Below are 18,841 nucleotides of genomic sequence, written 5' to 3'. Positions count from 1 at the left end.
TGCATCATCTCATCACAAACAGCCTCCGTGCATGACCAATGTTGCACTCGAAGCATCTCCCAAACAGGGTTAGATTCGTGTTCAAAAGCGAAGTACCTCCCGCCCGTGAACTTAGCCCAGAAAAAGTCACTTGGCTGTACTTTATTTCCGTATGGCGGGCAGGCTACAAATCGATAATGATAAAGTTGGCAATCTACACAGCGTTTCTTATCCGGGCGTGTACAATTGATTGCGTTGTGATTGGCTCTAAGACAAAAGAAACATCTCTTACTGCTCACAATCATCCTTCGTCTTTCTTCCTTGGTTTTGATATAAAGGTAGGACATTTAATGATCCAAATGAGTTTTATCTATGCAAAGGGCAAGCCCTCCCATCATCAACCAATGCAGCCAGGATTTATCACATTCTGAGCTTTGTCTCTAAAATAGTTTGCAACTGACTTGTTAGTATTATCACTCAGGAATAGGATATTTCTCCGACGCTCTCCTAGCTTCTGTTTCTCTCGTAGATATATAATCAACTCTGCTAATGTCTGATTACTTGACATTTTGATTGCCGCATATATTCGTAATAAATTCAGATTCGATCTTTCTGCTGGCGATTTTAGTGTCATGAATGAATCAATTCCCTTTTCTTGACCAAGTTTTCTCATTCGCCGAGCAAAATCCAGTCCAGTCCATCAAAACCTGTCTCATCTCCCTTGCTGCTGTAGACTTCATTGCTTTCAGGCTTCTAAACCAAGTAGTACATCGTATGATGGCAGATGTTGGTACCTTCTCTTCAAGACACCTCCAAGCTCCATTTTCACCATCAACAGAACTGCAATCCACAATAGTATCTTGAACTACTTTTGGTAATGCATTGCCATTTAACAAGATCATGAGCTTTTCTTTACCATCAGTCATACCAGCTGACTCAAAGTACTGGTCCATTCAAACCCTCCACGACTGAAAGTTTCAGGGTGCTCCATCCCAACATGGTGCATGAAGACCTGGAATTCGGATAGCAGGTCGTGATTTCTCTGCTATTCGAATATCATCCAACTTAGTCGAAAGCTTCTCAATAAGCTTCAACATTTCTTCGTCCTTTGTAGAGTCAGTTGGCGTGTGCTTGTCTAAAAACTCCGAGCATAGAGAAGACAATATGACAGCTCTTGAGTCCAACTCCTCTGACTGGGTCTCCAGATCACGAGACCACTCGGTCATATTACCTTCTTTGTTATATATTAGATCATTGCATGATAGAATTTTTTCCATCTGATTCAAAATTTCCTGAAAATTATTTATTCGTCCCTCCATCATGGATATTCTGCGATTTATTTCAACATTGTCGGTACAGCCCTTTTCAAGGAGTTCCTTTAGCCTATTTATCCCTCCAGGTAATTTGAGACTTCAAGTATATCTAGTTTTATTTTCCGTAGTCCGCTGCTACAAAGTCCTCCATGGCAGAAATCGATTTGGATTTACTTCACTAATTTGGACAACGTTGAGATTCCACAAGTCAAGGAAAACCACTTCTACCACTTCTCTTTATTCAGTGAAGTCTACAAAAGAGAAAGAAAAAAAGAAACAAAATAAATGACAAATAAACTGCACAAAATGGCTTAATAAAATACGAACTGTATGGTATAACGAAAATAAAGACAAAATATTTAAATGCAAAGAATAAATAGATAAAACAAAATACAACTAATAGTGACTAATACAGTAAATATTAATATCACTCACAAAGTCCACCCGACTATATGTAAACGGTTATCCAAATTTAAAACAAGAGCGTATTCATTTATGGTCTGTCAGTCAGACCTTGCTACTAAAGACTAAACGTTAAAATATAAACAGCCTGGAAGCAACCACTAGCAAATAGACAGTAACCATATTAATGCTCGTTTGGGTAAGCAGCATTTACAGACACCAAATCTTTAGAGTAATAAATACTTAAACAGCACAAACAACCGTTTGAAAGTCCGCTACAGTCATCATTTAAAATTTCTCAAATAGTCTTCCCAGTTAGTAAGTACTTTGCCCTAAGGCGATTAAATTTAGGACAGTGCACCAGCATGTGCTCAACGGATAGCTGACCACCACAGTGAGCACAAACTGGGGCACTGACTCCCTCTAAAATATAGCTATAAGTGAAGCGGGTATGGCCAATCCTAAACTGTGTTGGGATGATCTAAAATCTTCTGTTAGGATTAAAACCCAAACTCCAAAAATCGATACTTTTTCTAATGTTTCTGTACTTCCTATTTATTGGATAAATTGAAGTTCCTCTCTATACCGTTTTGTACGAATATATCGTCTGATGGCTAGGACGCATATCCAAAATGTGGCACCTTGTAGTTAAGAGATCACATCTTGGGCATCCTTTGCTTTACTATCAGTTCGTTCCTTCTGGACCAGTGTGCCCAGGAATCCAACAAGCTTACTGGTTTAGTGGCGGAGCAAAGAGAGAGATAAAAAAGTCGATTTCCACCAGGCCTTTTTGAATTAAAGGGATGGGTAGGGTTAAACTTCTTTAGGACTTCTAAACACTCCTTGAGTCACTATATATTACTGTGGATATAATTTCTTATCAGATGCAGAGATTTAAAGTATCAAGTATGGCTATTTGCTTCAGCAGTGAAAATGGATGAAGTCTGATAACTTTTTTATCATCTGATCCCCCTCAAGCACCACTGCATCCCCTACTCCATGCTACGATCTTGATCCGTCAGTCTAGATTTTCCTGTCATTTATATGCCTCTCATCATGCTCCAAAAACTTGTTTCTCACTTCTTCTTCTGAACGATCTTTCTTCTTTGTCTCTTTAATGCAGACATCTATTGCTGGATATATAAACCATGGGACAGCAGGATGTGTTTCACTTGTAGGATCTTCTGCGTTTTTATACTTTTACCATCCTCAGTTCACCCAGCTGTCTGATTTGAAATGGTATTGAAGATCTAGATTCAAAGCCTTAATTAAATCACACTGTTTAAGATCTCCAGAAAGTTACTCCTTTGAGCTTTTCAGCCACATCATTGTACCTCAGACCTAGCTCATGCCTCCTCAAGTCAGGGGTAGCTGATGGGAGTCTACATAAATACTTTCAATGGGCGAAGTTCTAAAAGCTCCAGTGCAGATCCTTAGCCCCATATTATGCACAGCGTCCATTTCCTTAAGTTTAGTCTTTGAAGCAGATGAGTATACAGAGCAGCCATAGTCTAACTTAAACATACGGTGCACCCCAATTAAAATTAGATAATACTTTTAAAATATTTAGCAATCTCTTCACTTTCACTTTTCACTGGTCAATATGATTACTCCAAGCGAGCTTTTCATCAAAGACCATGCCTCAAAATTTTACTTAGGTTGAGTAAGGTAAAATAATTCCATTTAAGGTAAGAGTTGGAATGGTTTCCTTAGTTCGGTGTCTGCAGAACCGAACAGCGACAGTTTTAGATTCAGGAAAATCAGGCCTTGCTCATTAGCCCACTTGCTTACTTTATCAATGGCTCTTTGCATGAATCTGCTAGTAGATGCTGCATTATATCTTATGCAGTACAGAGCCAAATCATCAAAATAAAGACCATTTTACTGGTGATGATATGCTCTAATGCTCCATTAATGGCAATATGAGAGAGAGTGACACTAAGGACACTGCAGAGGAACTCCCTCCTTTTGTAGAAGGTTGTGATACATGATTCCCAACTCTTACATTTTATATATCTTTCTGGTAAAAGCAAATTTATAAATCTGATCATTTTCGCTAATGCCCATCTTATACAACTTTTTATAATACCATAATGCCATGTGAGTGTCATATGCCTTTTCAAATCAAAAAAACTCTATTATTTCAGCTGTGTAGCAAAACCTTATTTGTATTTTGGTTTGAGAGCGGAGGCAAGGGATCTAAAGTAGATCTACTTTCCAAAAGCCAAACTTGAATGGAAAGCAATTTATTTGTTCTAAGTTGCCATACAAGTCTGATCTTTCCATCAGCTTACAAACACAACTGGTGAGCTATTGGTCTGTAGCTCCTGAATGTGCAGGATCCTTGTTTGGTTTCTTTATAGGGAGGATTAATGATAATTTCCAGCTCTTGGAATAATACCAGTATCTAGATTTCATTATAATATACAAGAAATTTCTTTGACTTTTCTAGGAGATGTTCAGCATTTCATTAAGTATTTTACCTTCACCAGGGGCTGATGGTTTTAGTATTCTACAAAGGCATCTTTGAGTACCTGCAGTGTAAATTTTATTATATGGTTCAAAAATTGTTTTCACTTAAATCAAAGAAGAGAAATCTGGGCATTTCTAATGTCTTGGGATTCTACAGAATAGTTCTAAAGTACTCGATATTCTCGAAGTGTTCCTAATTTTTCTGCGACCCTCTCTGGTTGGGTGATTAGGTCGCCATTTATCTTGAGGGTAGGCAGAGGTTCAGGGACTAACTTGCCATTTAGTTTTTTAATTTTCTTCCAAATCATTTTGGATGGTGTTTTTGAGCTAATTCCATTAATGTAGCACATACATGACTCTCTTTTTGCTTCTTTATAACATATTTTAATGAGATATGATATTAGTATATTTAATGAAAATTTTAGTCATATTTATTGTATACACTAAGTATATATTTTGAATATAAAAGTATAATATATATTTATTTTTTGTTGGTTCTATCCAATATTATTCTCCATTTTTTACATTCATATTTTAATAATGAATTTTACTAGTATGTCATCATTCACCTATTCAGTATCAATCTTATTATTAACTTATATATTTCACCTTTATTATGGCGCCGAATAACCCTGATAGGTTCCGGCGCTTGGTCTTCAATCAGTCAATCAGAAGCTTAAAATAAGGCCACAAGCTTAAAGTTAAAGCAAAGTGTACAGAGATCTCACAAACTTTAATAGAATCCACAATGATGAAAATGTTGTTTATGGTTAAATAAAAAGCTGAAATTAATTTGCTTCTAATTAAACAAGTTTTTTTTTGCGACGTACCATCTTAAAAATTTATTTTCAAGATCACTTAAGGCAATCTGACTACTTGATGTACAGAAGGTCTTTGATGTAATTATCTATGAAAATGTTCTTTCTCTGTGCATTATGGACTCATTCACTTCAATGTTATAGAGCTTTATTACTTGAGTATTAGGAATATTAGAGAAGATAGAGGTCTCTCTGCTCTATCCTGTGAATGCCTTTAAAATACTGTAGATGTTGCAGGACAGCTCACTTGGATTAGACCTCACTCTTATAAAGCACCTACTGATTTCGATTATTGCTTTGAATGCTGAAAATATTAGTAATTTTAGAATGCTAAATAAAAAAAAAAGATTCTCTTTATTATATCATAGCAATGCGTCTGGATAGCTATGTATAGCCTATTTTTGTTAAATAAAAGGCCTAAAATTTACTGGGCAAATTATATGGCATATAATTCACTGGAGTTTGATTTATATTTCTTTAAATGAAACAAGATATTTATCATATCACCTTTTTGGCTCATAAACAGAAAGTACTTATACAACTCTGTATGTAAAAAGAATTCCATCCAGTTGGCAAGCATATTCAGGGACGATTTCGACGTCTTCCTGCAAGAAAAAAAAAGCGATGTTATTTTTATTGAGAGGTGAAAGTGAAGCTTTTGAAGCTCACGAATAACTGAGTAGATAAGCTATAATAGTTGATGATACGTTTCGCTGCAGTAACAGATATTGTTAATACAGACTTGCCCTTATGAATAGATTATGGTTACTTTCTAATTAGAAATAATTAAGACAACAGTTAGATGACAGATAACGCCTGTACTACGGAGAAGGCCTCTCTCGCCCACTGTCTGTTGCGATCTGCAGATGTATTCAGACCTCTTTCACCTCCTTGCCTTTATTTGTGTTTTACTTATTTACTTCATTATTGTATTGTATTATACTTTTTTTTCTCTGTGTATGTTTTATTGATCCCTTTTCGCACGTATCCACGCTACTCTGGTTGCAACCTGTGAGTTTTTGCTCACTGTGAATAGCAATAATACAGAATTGGAGTCATTGGCTCATACTGTAGCTGAGGGCGAAATGTCGAGTGAAGTTTGAATGAAAGGTTGGTCCTGGATTGAATCCTGATGAATTGCAAGTGACCGTATAGAATGGGCACGTCTTTCAACATTTAAATACCTGAAAATATTGCTGATAAAGTTAGTGATACTGATGATCATGGTTTTGATGTTGAGATTACCTTAATCCACTTTTCTTGCCTCTCCATCTCATCCATGTAAGGAATCAGTCTGTCCTTGTATTCCTCGACGTGATCTAGGAACTCCTTCCTCATCACAATGGTGACAAGTCCTCCTTTAAGAAGATATAAGTAGAATAAAAATGTAGGGGCTCTAAATTTGTAAGTTTAGAATGCTTGTCTATAGCCAGAATTCCCCCCCCCACCCCCACGCAGATGACTTACAGATTATGTTTGATGACGATTCACTCAATGAAAATCTGGACATTTAGACATGGAAACTCAGACGTAGCTGATACAAATTGTTCTATGTTTCCTAGGTAAAGAGAAAGTTTGCACACTCCCAGTAAATTTTTTGTTATGTTTATTGTACTTGATAAGTACAGTACATGTACAGTAAGACAAGTACAAATAATGATATATATATATATATATATATATATATATATATATATATATATATATATATATATAATATATATATAAATTATTTGTGATGGCTCTTTATGCGTCAGAAAACTATGGAACGGATCAAGTAACCTGCTGTGGATAGCTTACCAGGTTTTGTGATTCTGATCATGTCATCAATTCCCTTGACAGGTAAGTGGCCCGGTGCAAAACAACCTGCCGTGACTAGGACATCATAAGCATCTGTTGATAAGGGATTTCAAGCTTAAAGTTCTGCAAAGAATGAACAATTCATTTCATCTCAAATGGTATGCTTTCAAAATGGGCTTTCCATAGTGCGTAGGAGAGTGAGAAATCATGAGAATCTTGAAACACAAAAGCAGTCAAGGAATATGTGAGTCATGAAGTAATTAGTAAAATGAAACGCTGTGGAAGGATTTGTTACTCCAAAGTGAAATGATTTGCATGGCTATTATAATTATTATCATTATTCAGAAGTTGAACCGTATTCATTTGGAACAATCCCACCAAAGGGGCCATTGACTTGGGTCCTCAGTTCCAAATTCTCTCTATATGAACACCAAGTGTTTCATTTTGAAATCTAGAGTAAGCCAATCTTTAATGGCGCGGTGCACAGAAAATGTTTGTAGATAAGCCCAAAATATCTTTCCCCTTATGCTATATTCAAAACAGCTACTAAACATTTTACATAATAACAAATCATGACATCAATAAAAATAATAAAAAGTGATTCCACCCAGTAATTGTTTAAAATGCTAGAGGCATACACAAAGAAAACGAACCACTTCAACTTTCGGTTTAGCCTGTTCTACACTTGCAACTTTTTCATGACAAACTCGTGCTGATGATATGTAGGAAGAAAAGGCACTTAGAACCGCAAAGAGACACATTTAGTCATAAGATTATATAAAAGATGCCTCCATTCTTGAGTTAGGTTACATAAATGAAAGTCAGACTGCAAAGATACTACGCAGTTTCCTACAGATCCTTGACTAAAAACTCGAGCTAATCTATCTTCCGCGAGCAGTATTGGCCTGAGTCTCTATCTCGTGAATTTGACCTCCGACGCACTACAGTAGTTCTGAGTCGAGATGTCGGTTGACTCGAGATAACAACCTGGCCTGAAGGGCAAAAATCTGCACTAGTTCTGAGTCGAGATGTCGGTTGACTCGAGATAACCTGGCCTGAAGGGCAAAAATCTGCACTAGTTCTGAGTCGAGATGTCGGTTGACTCGTGATAACAACCTGGCCTGAAGGGCAAAAATCTACACTAGTTCTGAGTCAAGATGTCGGTTGACTTGAGATAACAACCTGGCCTGAAGGGCAAAAATCTGCACTAGTTCTGAGTCGAGATGTCGGTTGACTTGAGATAACAACCTGGCCTGAAGGGCAAAAATCTGCACTAGTTCTGAGTCAAGATGTCGGTTGACTTGAGATAACAACCTGGCCTGAAGGGCAAAAATCAGCACTAGTTCTGAGTCGAGATGTCGGTTGACTCGAGATAACAACCTGGCCTGAAGGGCAAAAATCTGCACTAGTTCTGAGTCAAGATGTCGGTTGACTTGAGATAACAACCTGGCCTGAAGGGCAAAAATCTGCACTAGTTCTGAGTCAAGATGTCGGTTGACTTGAGATAACAACCTGGCCTGAAGGGCAAAAATCTGCACTAGTTCTGAGTCGAGATGACGGTTGACTCGAGATAACAACCTGGCCTGAAGGGCAAAAATCTGCACTAGTTCTGAGTCGAGATGACGGTTGACTCGAGATAACAACCTGGCCTGAAGGGCAAAAATCTGCACTAGTTCTGAGTCGAGATGACGGTTGACTCGAGATAACAACCTGGCCTGAAGGGCAAAACTCTGCACTAGTTCTGAGTCGAGATGTCGGTTGACTCGAGATAACAACCTGGCCTGAAGGGCAAAATCTGCACTAGTTCTGAGTCGAGATGTCGGTTGACTCGAGATAACAACCTGGCCTGAAGGGCAAAATCTGCACTAGTTCTGAGTCGAGATGTCGAGACTATTTAAATTTAACACACAATAAGCTAAAGTACAACCTTGAGGACCTCGTGGTCGGCCACAAGGCAGGCACACAACTCAACTCCAAAAAAGAAAAGTTTCACAAAACCCGTAAAACCCATGACATCGGCCTTAGAAAGAAAGTTACAGTTACTTCACATGAATCTTATTTCTGAATCACAAGACTATACTGTACTTTGACTGAACATCAACTACTGTACACTAAGCCTTGGATGGCAAAAATACAAAGTGATTAGAGGTGAACACTTCACAGACTCTTTACAACAAAACCGGCTCTTGGCTCAGAGGCACTATGATTACACGAGCCTACAGTACCTCTTATGCTACCCTAGGAGAAAGAGGAGACGGGGAGCCGGGGGGGACTTTTGCATGGTATATCGTCACCTCGCTTTGCCACTCAAAGATTCTACATTCGTCAGTTCTTCCAATTTTATTTTTAAGCATCAGAAAGAGAGTCCTTTTAAAATCCATAATACTGTCTGTGCAGTCAAACTGAGCGACAAGAATTTTTCTCGAATACAATTATAGGTAAATGAGAACCACGAACTCAGCCGCCTGCTTCTCCCTTCTGTTCGCATATCCTGGACGTTGTGAAGGCTTGTCGGGAAAAAACATATCCAGTTTTTTCACAACAGTCTCCCTTACCTTTGAGGAGTGAATTTTGTCCAACTCCAAGGAACTCTTCATAAGTGTTCGTATACGCCCCAGTTTTCTTTAGCAGATCCATCATGCCCTTCGAAGGCTCTATGGCATCAATATTTCTGTTAAAACAAATATTAGATTTTGATTCATTCGTAACAGGGACACTCAGTCATGATAATGCATATGAACCAAGTGCGTTATCAACATATTTTTCACCATGGAAACATAACCGAAGCCTCATTTTAAGTCTCAAAAATATTTTTATAAAATTAGTGCCACGCATTAACTACACATCAAAAATCCTTAGTGATAGCTCAATATAACAACAGCTCTTTATGAATGACGGCCCCCTCGATTTGGGACCACCTTGACGTGGTGAGCAGGCTCTTGAACCCCAGGAATCTGTTCCCGGGTATGAGTCCAAGAGTCCCATATACCATTCTGTATTTCTTTGAATTAATGTTTGTGGAATTTTCCGCTTTTGCTAAAATCTATTGGACCTGATAAATAGGAAAAGATGCCATAACTGGGATTGGGTTTATATCCGAAGCTAAATAGTGAGAACTGTGGTGGGATCATCAACTGCCTGATAATGTTCGAACCTGAGAGATATCAGGCGGAACTATTCTTTAGGGCTGCACCATGGATTCCAGGGGGGTCTGGTTCTGGGGATAGGACTCTTGGCATTTTATCCGGTTTGCCCATAACCTGATTAAGGTGGGGATGATTGTATTCCAGTAATTTTGTCAGTCCTAGCAAGCAGGTTTGGCTTACACTTGGGCCACTTTAATCACGTTGTGTCATCCCCAGGTTTATTTATTATTTTTTTTTTCTTACACTTAAATCTTTATGAACAGTAATTGTTCATAAAGAGACCGCCTCTGACATCCTTTGCCTAGAAAAATCCAAAACAATCTTAATGTAATTACACTGGAACCATATGCTCCAGTACAGAGCAAACCCAAAAAAAGCAAATGCCGTCTTGACCCAACCTTGACTCACTTTGACTCCCTCTTTGGGAGTGGCAGTTGGTCAAGGTTTCTAACCTTAGAAACTGACCAAAAAATATTTATTAGAAAATTATTTATTGGGTAGACACTCCACGACTGAAATGTCGTTTAGATAAATAAAAGAAAAGACATGGCTTATAGAAGCCACAACAAGAAGTCAGTCTGAAAATTATTTAACAATAAAAAATATAGATAACTTAAATATAAAAAAAAACATGATACTATGAGCAGTATTCAGGGTACCATTGTACTTCCTAAGATTAATAAAGAGCCAGTTGAAAAGAAAACATTATTAGACTCACTTAAAAAGAGATACCCAAAAGTACAGGATTGCGAACTATATGATCTGCCAAGCAAACAGATGAATAAACAAATGCTAAAAATAGCAAAAATAAAATTTGAAGGTCAATATCTACCTCAGAAAATAAAAATTTTAGGCCAAATCAGAGAAGTAAGACCATAAGTCCCAAAGCCACTACAGTGTCAAAATTGTAGTAAATATGGACACGCAAAAAAACATTGTCGAAATGATCCTGCGTGCACGTATTGTGGCTCTGAAGAACATGCCACACAATGGAAGTGCAGCGAACCAAAGTGTATAAACTGTGGCAAGACCATCATGGAAGATCCAGAGAATGTGTGTACTATAAATGTGTAAGGGCTCGCGAAGGTGACCTTTGAAAAGTTGGGTCAGCTATTCGCAGGGTCCATTTTCACTACACGCAGCAGATAGGAAACTGCTGAAGCAATTCGCATACCACAAGGGTCGAAGAAACCACCTTGGTGACCGGACACGGGCTGGCAAATGCGTTTTCAGCAAAGAACGTTCTAGAAGCTGAACCAGTTACAAAATCCGGTTTTGAAGGATGAATGTCGATAGTGACGCCTTGAAATACAGAGGCGTGTCTTGCCGAACTTTGACCTCAATTGATGTCATACAAAAGTACGTTCGTTCGTGCGTTACATAATGAATATAATGGGAGGAACCGTTGTTCGAATCAGACTTGTGAGATCCAATTCATGTGTGTCTGAAGATGTGAGTGGTTTTTCACATGGAGACTGTCCCAGAGGACTTGTGGAGTGAGTAAGAATTCATATACGTTTTTAGACTTTGTTTTTCAGAGCTGTGAACACACGGTATCTCCTGTGACAGTGAAATGTGTGTTTCTGCAATTTTTTACATTTTGTGATTTTTAATGTGACGTTTGTTCTTTCACAGGTATTTCTGTTCCACTCCATTCCTATTCCTTTTTCCTCTCTCCCTCCTACAAGGATGAGAGTGGTATGACATTTGAGATGACCTGTTTTTACTGATTGGCCTGTTCATGATTTGACAGATGAGTTATTTTCTGTATTCCCTTAGGTATTTGAGTGTTTATGATTTTGGAGCATTATTACCTTAGAAGATTTTCTGATAGTTATGTGAAATATTGGGTTTCATTCTTCGTAATTTTTAAGAAGTTATTTTTCGTTGATTTTGTCAATAAAGGGTTTTAGTTTTGTACTTAGTATCTCATTCCAGTAGTCCTCAGATTTTAGTTAGGGAAAGATACAACTGATGAAGTAGCTCACGTTACCTGCTATCACACAATGTCTCGGGATAAGCGAGATCAAACTTCTGTTCATAAAACAGAGACTTAAATCAAGTATAGGCTCAGAAATGGCCTTTACATATGCAATACAGAGTTAAAAACATTGCAAGAAAGAACTGGAATGTCTGTAAAAGAAGCTAAATTGAAGTGAAAGTAAGAGGAATTCAAGATCCGTCTAAGAAACGTACAAATTCTTCAATAACAAGAACCAATAATGAAACAAAAATGCTTACAAATAGAAGAAATGAATGCTTTAGAAATAAAAGCTAGAACGGTAAGGAATAAAGAAACTGGTACAACTGGGATGGATAATATTGTATCCAATTCATTCAAAATATTAATGCAAATAGGAACACAGGAGGATGCTACTACAGAAGTAACAGAAGAGGGTCGTGATGCAGTGGAATTAAAGATAAAAAAAAGCCTTTGGAGAGAACACCACCCAAAACTGAAAAACCAACTATAATTAGAGCAACGTCGGTTAAACTAAAGACAAAGGATATGAAGAAAGAACAAAAGCAAACTAAAAATATACCTTTATCTCCTAAAATAATAGTAGAACCTATGGATACAGATATCCAAAACACTGAAGTTAAAGATAACAATGATTATGTCAAGGGAGAAGAGATGACTCCCTCACCAATAATTGGTACAAGAGCAAATGAAACAAGGAATGTACATGAAAACACATGTAATGATTGTTTTGTTGAATTGTGCAATAATAACATAAACTTAACAAAAGATGGTTTAACAAACATTTTAAATTTTATGAAATATAGGAAAAAAGAAACCACGAATTTGAGTACCCATGGAAAAGTGTGTATGTGTATTGAGCACTTAGTATATTATAAAAAAAAATGAATATCGTGAGTAAATTATTAGAAAAAATCCAAGTTGATAACACAAAAAAAAGAGAATAAAACTCGATCGCTGTAACAAAATATTTTCAATAGCTATAATATACAATGGAACGTAATTGGTCTGCAGACCAGATTACACCTAGGAGAAATACAACGATTACTAAAGAATACGGACCAATGATATTATGTTTACAACATGTCAACAAAACAATATCAACAGTAGGTAAATATACCTTAGCATCAACATCACGAGAGTAAGAGGAAATTTAGGTACCGCTATATATGTACTGTACATAAAGTATGTTATGACAAAAGTACCTGTAAACTTGACTTATCTGCATATATCGAGTATTAGAATATGAATAAAAAACGATAATTATGTAATTCATAATTTATACAATAAACCTAACAAAAATTATGACTTTGACAAACTCAAAGAATTACTTAATAATGCCAAGAAACCTACATTAATAGTAGGTGATTTTAATGCCCACAACCCAATGTGGGACTGTAATTGCACAGACTCAAATAGAGCAGGAAGTAAAATAAAAGAATTCTCAGATTCATATGACATGTGCTATATAAATGATAACTAAATCAGCACATATTTTTCTAAAGCACATGGAACATTTTCCTCAATCGACTTAACTCTATGTACAATAAAGATAGTTTCAATCGACTTAACTCTGTGTACAACAAAGATAGTTGACAGATTGGATTGGAGTACAGTTGACGACTTGCATACAAGTGATCATTTCCTAATATTAATTTCATTATTACAAAATAACCTCATGCATGTCCCTCAATATAACATTTATAAAGCAGTTTGGTGGGAGCAATATGAATTCCACGCTAGGAATATCCCACCATTTGAATATTTAAAAGACCATAATGAAACTAATAAATCTCTTGTTGATTTCATTAAAAATGCTGCTGATAAAGCAATACCAAAATCCAAATGTCATCCAACAAAACACAAAGTCCCATGGTAGTCTGAAAAACTAACAAAATTAATAAAAATAACACACCAAATTGAAAGATGATTAGATAATTTGTATAGAAAGTTCAGTAAAATCAACAAAATTTATTACCAATATTAGAAGGAACTTTACAAAAAATGATTATATTATTATTAGAAATTGATACATTAAAACCTCTATATAACAAAATATCTGCAAAATTTAAAAGAGAAGTAATTCAAGGAGGGATCATTTCATGGAGAAAATATGTATCAGATCTCTCTGATAATACTCCCATGCAAAAAATATGGGAAAAATTCAGGAAAATAAATGGTACCCATGTTAAACCACCTAGACATGCCATAATAAAAGATGGGAAAAGAATACTTGATCCTAAAGAAATAAGTAATGTAATAGGAGAAAATTTAGCAAAAGTAAGTAGTGACAAAACTTTAGATGAGCATTTCCAGACAAAGAAAAATAGTATAGAATTGATAACAAATATTAAAACAATAGAAGATAAATATTATAATCAAAAATTTAATATGAAAGAGTTAGAATTTGCTCTATTGCCCCTGGAGTTGACAGTATTTGTTTTGAAATGATCTGCCATTTAGCACTTATTAGAGTTTTATAACCACTTATGGCTTCGAAATTTATTTCCTAATGAATGGCGTAAAGCTATAATTATTCCCATCCCCAAACCTGGAAAAGATCCCAGTAACGTTAATAATTACAGACCAATTTCTTCAACAAGTTGTTTGTGCAAATTACTAGAAAAAATGGTAAATGCTTGACTAACATGGCACATTCGAGAAAATAAAATTTGACCTCCACTCAATTTGGGTCACATGTAACAGATCTACACTGGATTCTCTGTCTAACTTGGAAGACCACATACGAAGAGGATTTGAACGTAAATAAATTACTATAGCCGTCTTTTTTGACATTGAAAAGGCATATGATACTACATGGAGGTATGCAATATTAAAAACGTGACATAAAAACAGCATGTGTGGACATTTACGTAGGTTTATCAAAAGTTTTCTGACAAATCGCACTTTTCAAGTGAGAATTGATGGTGTATTGTCAAGTACATTGCCACTTGAAAATTATTTCGATTAAAAGATATGTTTATAAACAATCATCCACTCCATTCCCAATTAGAGCTAGAAGATTGTTTGAGTCGCTAAATATAACCATACAGTTACCTTTAATAGTAAAATTACCTCCTCCTTGGACAATGCATAAAATGAGAATTTGTACACACTTAAAATATTTATCAAAAAGTTATTCATATACCCCAGAACACCATAGACAGCATACAGTAGAACATATAATCTGAAAAGGTTCACATTACGCAATATACACTGACGGATCTAAATCACAATACGGAGTGGGATATGCTGCGGTATCCCAAAACAAAACGTATCAGTTCTCTCTACCAGATAATGCCTCAGTATTTACAGCCGAGTTATGTGCAATAGCATCAGCCATAAAAATAATTAGAGAAGCCTCATGTAATAATTTTGTGACTTATAGCGACTCCAGAAGCGCTATAGAAGCCATTGAAAGCTATAATAAAAAAAATAATATTGTACAACAAATTAAGTTTTCACTCCATAAATTGTATAATAATGGAAAAAATATTGAAATAAGTTGGATCCCTGCCCATGTAGGGATTAAAGGATATGAAGAGGCTGATAAAGCAGCTAGAGAAGCAGTCCACATGACAAGAGGAAATGTAGACATCCCTACTAGTGACTGTATAAGATATATAAAAACAATCATCATTGTAAGTAAACGGCAAAATATAGGAATGAAGAACCTGAAAATAATAAATTAAAACTGATAAAATCCTGTGTCGGGGAATGGAGTTCATCATATCAGAGAAAGAGACACACACACACAGGTAATGCAGACACATCTTCGAATAGGCCATACTCGTTTGACACATGGACACTTCATGAACAGTCCATGTGGCCCTCCTCCTTAAGTGCCCAGATTGCAGTGTTGATAACTGTGAAACATTTATTGAGTGAATGTCCAAAATATAACCTGCAGCGATTATAAAATTTTGGAAGTAGATAGATAAAAGAAATTTTGTCAGAATCTTCAACATTTTCAATAATACCCATTTTAATGTTCTTGTGGAGCTGTGATTTAATCGATGAAATATAGAAAAGTAAATAATAAAAATATGAAAACCTAATGAATTTTAAAACAACTAAATTTTAAAATTTTACTTAATTTTATTTTGAATTTTAATATACTTTTTTTGTGGGTATATTTGGAAACATGAGTATAAATGTATTTATTGTGTGAGTGTGTACCAGTATGAAATTTTCATTTATTCATTACCATACCGAGTGACCTATTTGGTCCCAGTGCTAGGCTTCTTGCCTAGACTGGTCATTTCATCCAAATCGTTCTGGCCAGCCGCATGAGAGCTGATAGTCAGCTCAGTGGTCTGGTTAAACGTTTTTAATAATAACAATAACCTCTAAGTAGAAAATGTACAATATAATTTCATAATTTGCAAGCAGCACAAAATGTTTGCTACGAATATCACAAGTATGTACAACAATAAGAAGCAACTCACGAGAACCCTTTGTCCCTCAGCAGTCGACCGACTCCTCCCGTCCCAGCACCAACATCAATGACTTTGAAGGTGCCTCGCTTGTCTTCAGGTATTCTGGATGCCACCTCATCGGCTACTATCTTGCAGCCTTTGTAACCATCTGAATCAACAAGCTGGGGAAGAAAACGAGGGAACAACTCTGAGGGATTCCAATGTCTTTCACCCTCGGGAAAATTATTAAGGCATGGGTCGTGTCTTTTTCGGCAGTAGAGGAGGGAAGATGAAAGGTGAGGGGGAGGGGAGGGGAGGAAAATGGGAAGGGGATGGAGGGGAAAGAGGAGGGGGAGGAGTAGAGGAGGAAGGGGTAGAGGAGGGGAAGGTGGAAGGGGAGGGGAATGGAAAGGGAGGGGAGGACAGCTAAATTAACACTTGATCGTGTTCTCTGGGAGGGGGTTAAGGGGAGGGGAAGAAGAAGAGAAGGGGAGGAGGAAGGAGGAGAGGGGAAGGAATGGGAGGGAGGAAAATGGGAAGGGGATGGAGGGGAAAAAGGAAGAGAGGGGGTATAAGAGGAAGGGGCTAAGGAAGGGGATGGGGAAGTGGGAGGAGGGAGAAGTGGAGGGATGGAAATGGAATGGGAGGAGGGAGGAGAAAAGGAGGGGAAGGGTAGGGGAGGGAAGGTTGATGGAAGAGGGAAGGGGAGGGGGAGGACACAGCTAAATTAACACTTGATCATGTCCTCTGGAAGGGGAGGAGGAAAGGAATGGAAGAGTGAAGGGGAGGAGGGGAAGGGAAGGGAAGGGGGAGGACAACTAAATTAACTCTTGATCATGTGCTTTGGAAAGGGGGAGGCAAAGGGGATGGAAGAGGGAAGGGGAGGGGGAGGACACAGCTAAATTAAAACTTGACTGTGTGCTTCGAAAGGGAAGGGGAGGGGAGGGGGATAGAGAATTGGGAGGGGATGGAAGAGGGAAGGGGAGGGAGCAGACACAACTAAATTAACACTTAATCATGTTCTTTGGAAGGGGGAGGGAAGAGGGAAGGGGAGGGGAGGACACAGCTAAATTAGTACTTGATCATGTGCTGGGGAGGGGGATGGAAGGGGGAGGGGTTATTTAGAAGATAGATTCTATTGAGTCAAAGAAGTTGTGAAAAATCCAAAGTTTCATACAAACCCTGAGATACTGGGAGGGGTCACTGTAGGGTCACTTGAGGTCACTGCTGACCTACTGATCATAATATAAGGTTGTAATGTCAACAGGATTGAGTACTCAATCCATTTATCACTTGAAAATTTCCCTTCGGTGATAATTCCCCATTGGGGATATTCACGAAGTAGCGTGAGTTGGATATTAAACGACATAGCTTCATGATTGCATATAAATCAGTGTGATAAAAATTTCATATATATATATATATATATATATATATATATATATATATATATATATTATATATATATATATGTATATAATTTCATGATATTGCCATGTAATATGTATAGCTTTCCATGATTTTGATATATTTACTGTTGTAGTTATGATGTGTTTGTGTAATAATAATAGTTGTTGAAATATCATATGTAGTGTAATGTCAGATCTCAAAAGAGTTAGTGATTTAGATAACTTAACAGCATAATTTAGAACTAATAATATGTTTTGATAATAAGGTAGTTTGTGATTGTGCATTTTGTCTCCCAGCAACATGTGTTCTGTACTCGTGGTTTTGTATGTCGTGTTTTGATTCAGTTGTCATTGCGAAAGGTAATGCATTAACAAGCGAGGGAATAGCAGTCAAGTCGTGTAAGGTTTTGTCCCATATGAGAAAAAGACGAATGATTTCGCAGTGCTTCATGTACTGTTCTGAAAACCAACTTTTGTACTTCATCTTGTTTTGAAAGCGTGGCTAGCCAGCTGCCATCTTGTTTTGATCATGTTGAGATTTTGTTAAGAGTGTTATCCCATACGATTTTCTGCTCGAGTCACGTATGCTTTTTTAGGGTAAATGAAAATTTCTTGATCGATTACATCATGCTTTGTAAGACTGCATTGCTCTGATCACGTATTGTTCTTTCTAATGCGTTAGTTTTGGCCCCAAAACGTATTGGTCAAGTGACGTCATCTGACTGTTTCATTTCTTGCTGGAATCCTAAAGTTTGTTCATTCTGATTTCAGAGACTGTTCATGTGGTTCCCTCTCTCTGTATCTCTTTCTTCAAAAGAGAGAAATTATTAACGTCAAATATTTGTGTGGTCACTGGTATTAATCTTAGCTTTTGAGATCTGAATATAGGAAAAGTGTGTAATGGTAAATCTTTTGTGTGTTTTTGTGTTTGCAATCTCTTAATTTTTCATGTTGTATATATTGGTGATTTAACGTTTATTTATTAGGCATTTTAATCATTTCTGGATAATTTAACATTGCATACTTGATTTAATTTTCATTTACTAAGATTTTCTTTTCAAATCTTGAGTAATTCTTGATAGCTTAAATTTTGCTTTATTAAT

At 36.8% G+C, this 18,841-nt stretch overlaps 1 protein-coding gene across 1 annotated transcript in view; it reads right to left on the bottom strand.

Annotated features, from left to right (window-relative positions):
• Window positions 1-5,434: 5,434 nt before the first annotated feature.
• The window catches only part of LOC136845692 (methyltransferase-like protein 27), a 33,927-nt gene continuing 20,520 nt past the window's right edge, over window positions 5,435-18,841 (bottom strand). The window contains exons 4-8 of the mRNA XM_067115843.1: window positions 16,360-16,511; window positions 9,340-9,455; window positions 6,785-6,877; window positions 6,230-6,342; window positions 5,435-5,589 (exon numbers count right to left, since the gene is read on the bottom strand). Of these exons, the coding sequence (XP_066971944.1) occupies window positions 5,518-5,589; window positions 6,230-6,342; window positions 6,785-6,877; window positions 9,340-9,455; window positions 16,360-16,511 (546 nt within the window). The 3' untranslated portion in view covers window positions 5,435-5,517. The remainder of the gene's footprint in view (window positions 5,590-6,229; window positions 6,343-6,784; window positions 6,878-9,339; window positions 9,456-16,359; window positions 16,512-18,841) is intronic.

The sequence above is a fragment of the Macrobrachium rosenbergii genome, chromosome 14 (genome assembly GCF_040412425.1).
Source record: "Macrobrachium rosenbergii isolate ZJJX-2024 chromosome 14, ASM4041242v1, whole genome shotgun sequence".
Taxonomy (NCBI): domain Eukaryota; kingdom Metazoa; phylum Arthropoda; class Malacostraca; order Decapoda; family Palaemonidae; genus Macrobrachium; species Macrobrachium rosenbergii.
Note: the sequence above shows the minus strand (reverse complement) of the source record. Positions and strands in the feature narration are given on the sequence as shown.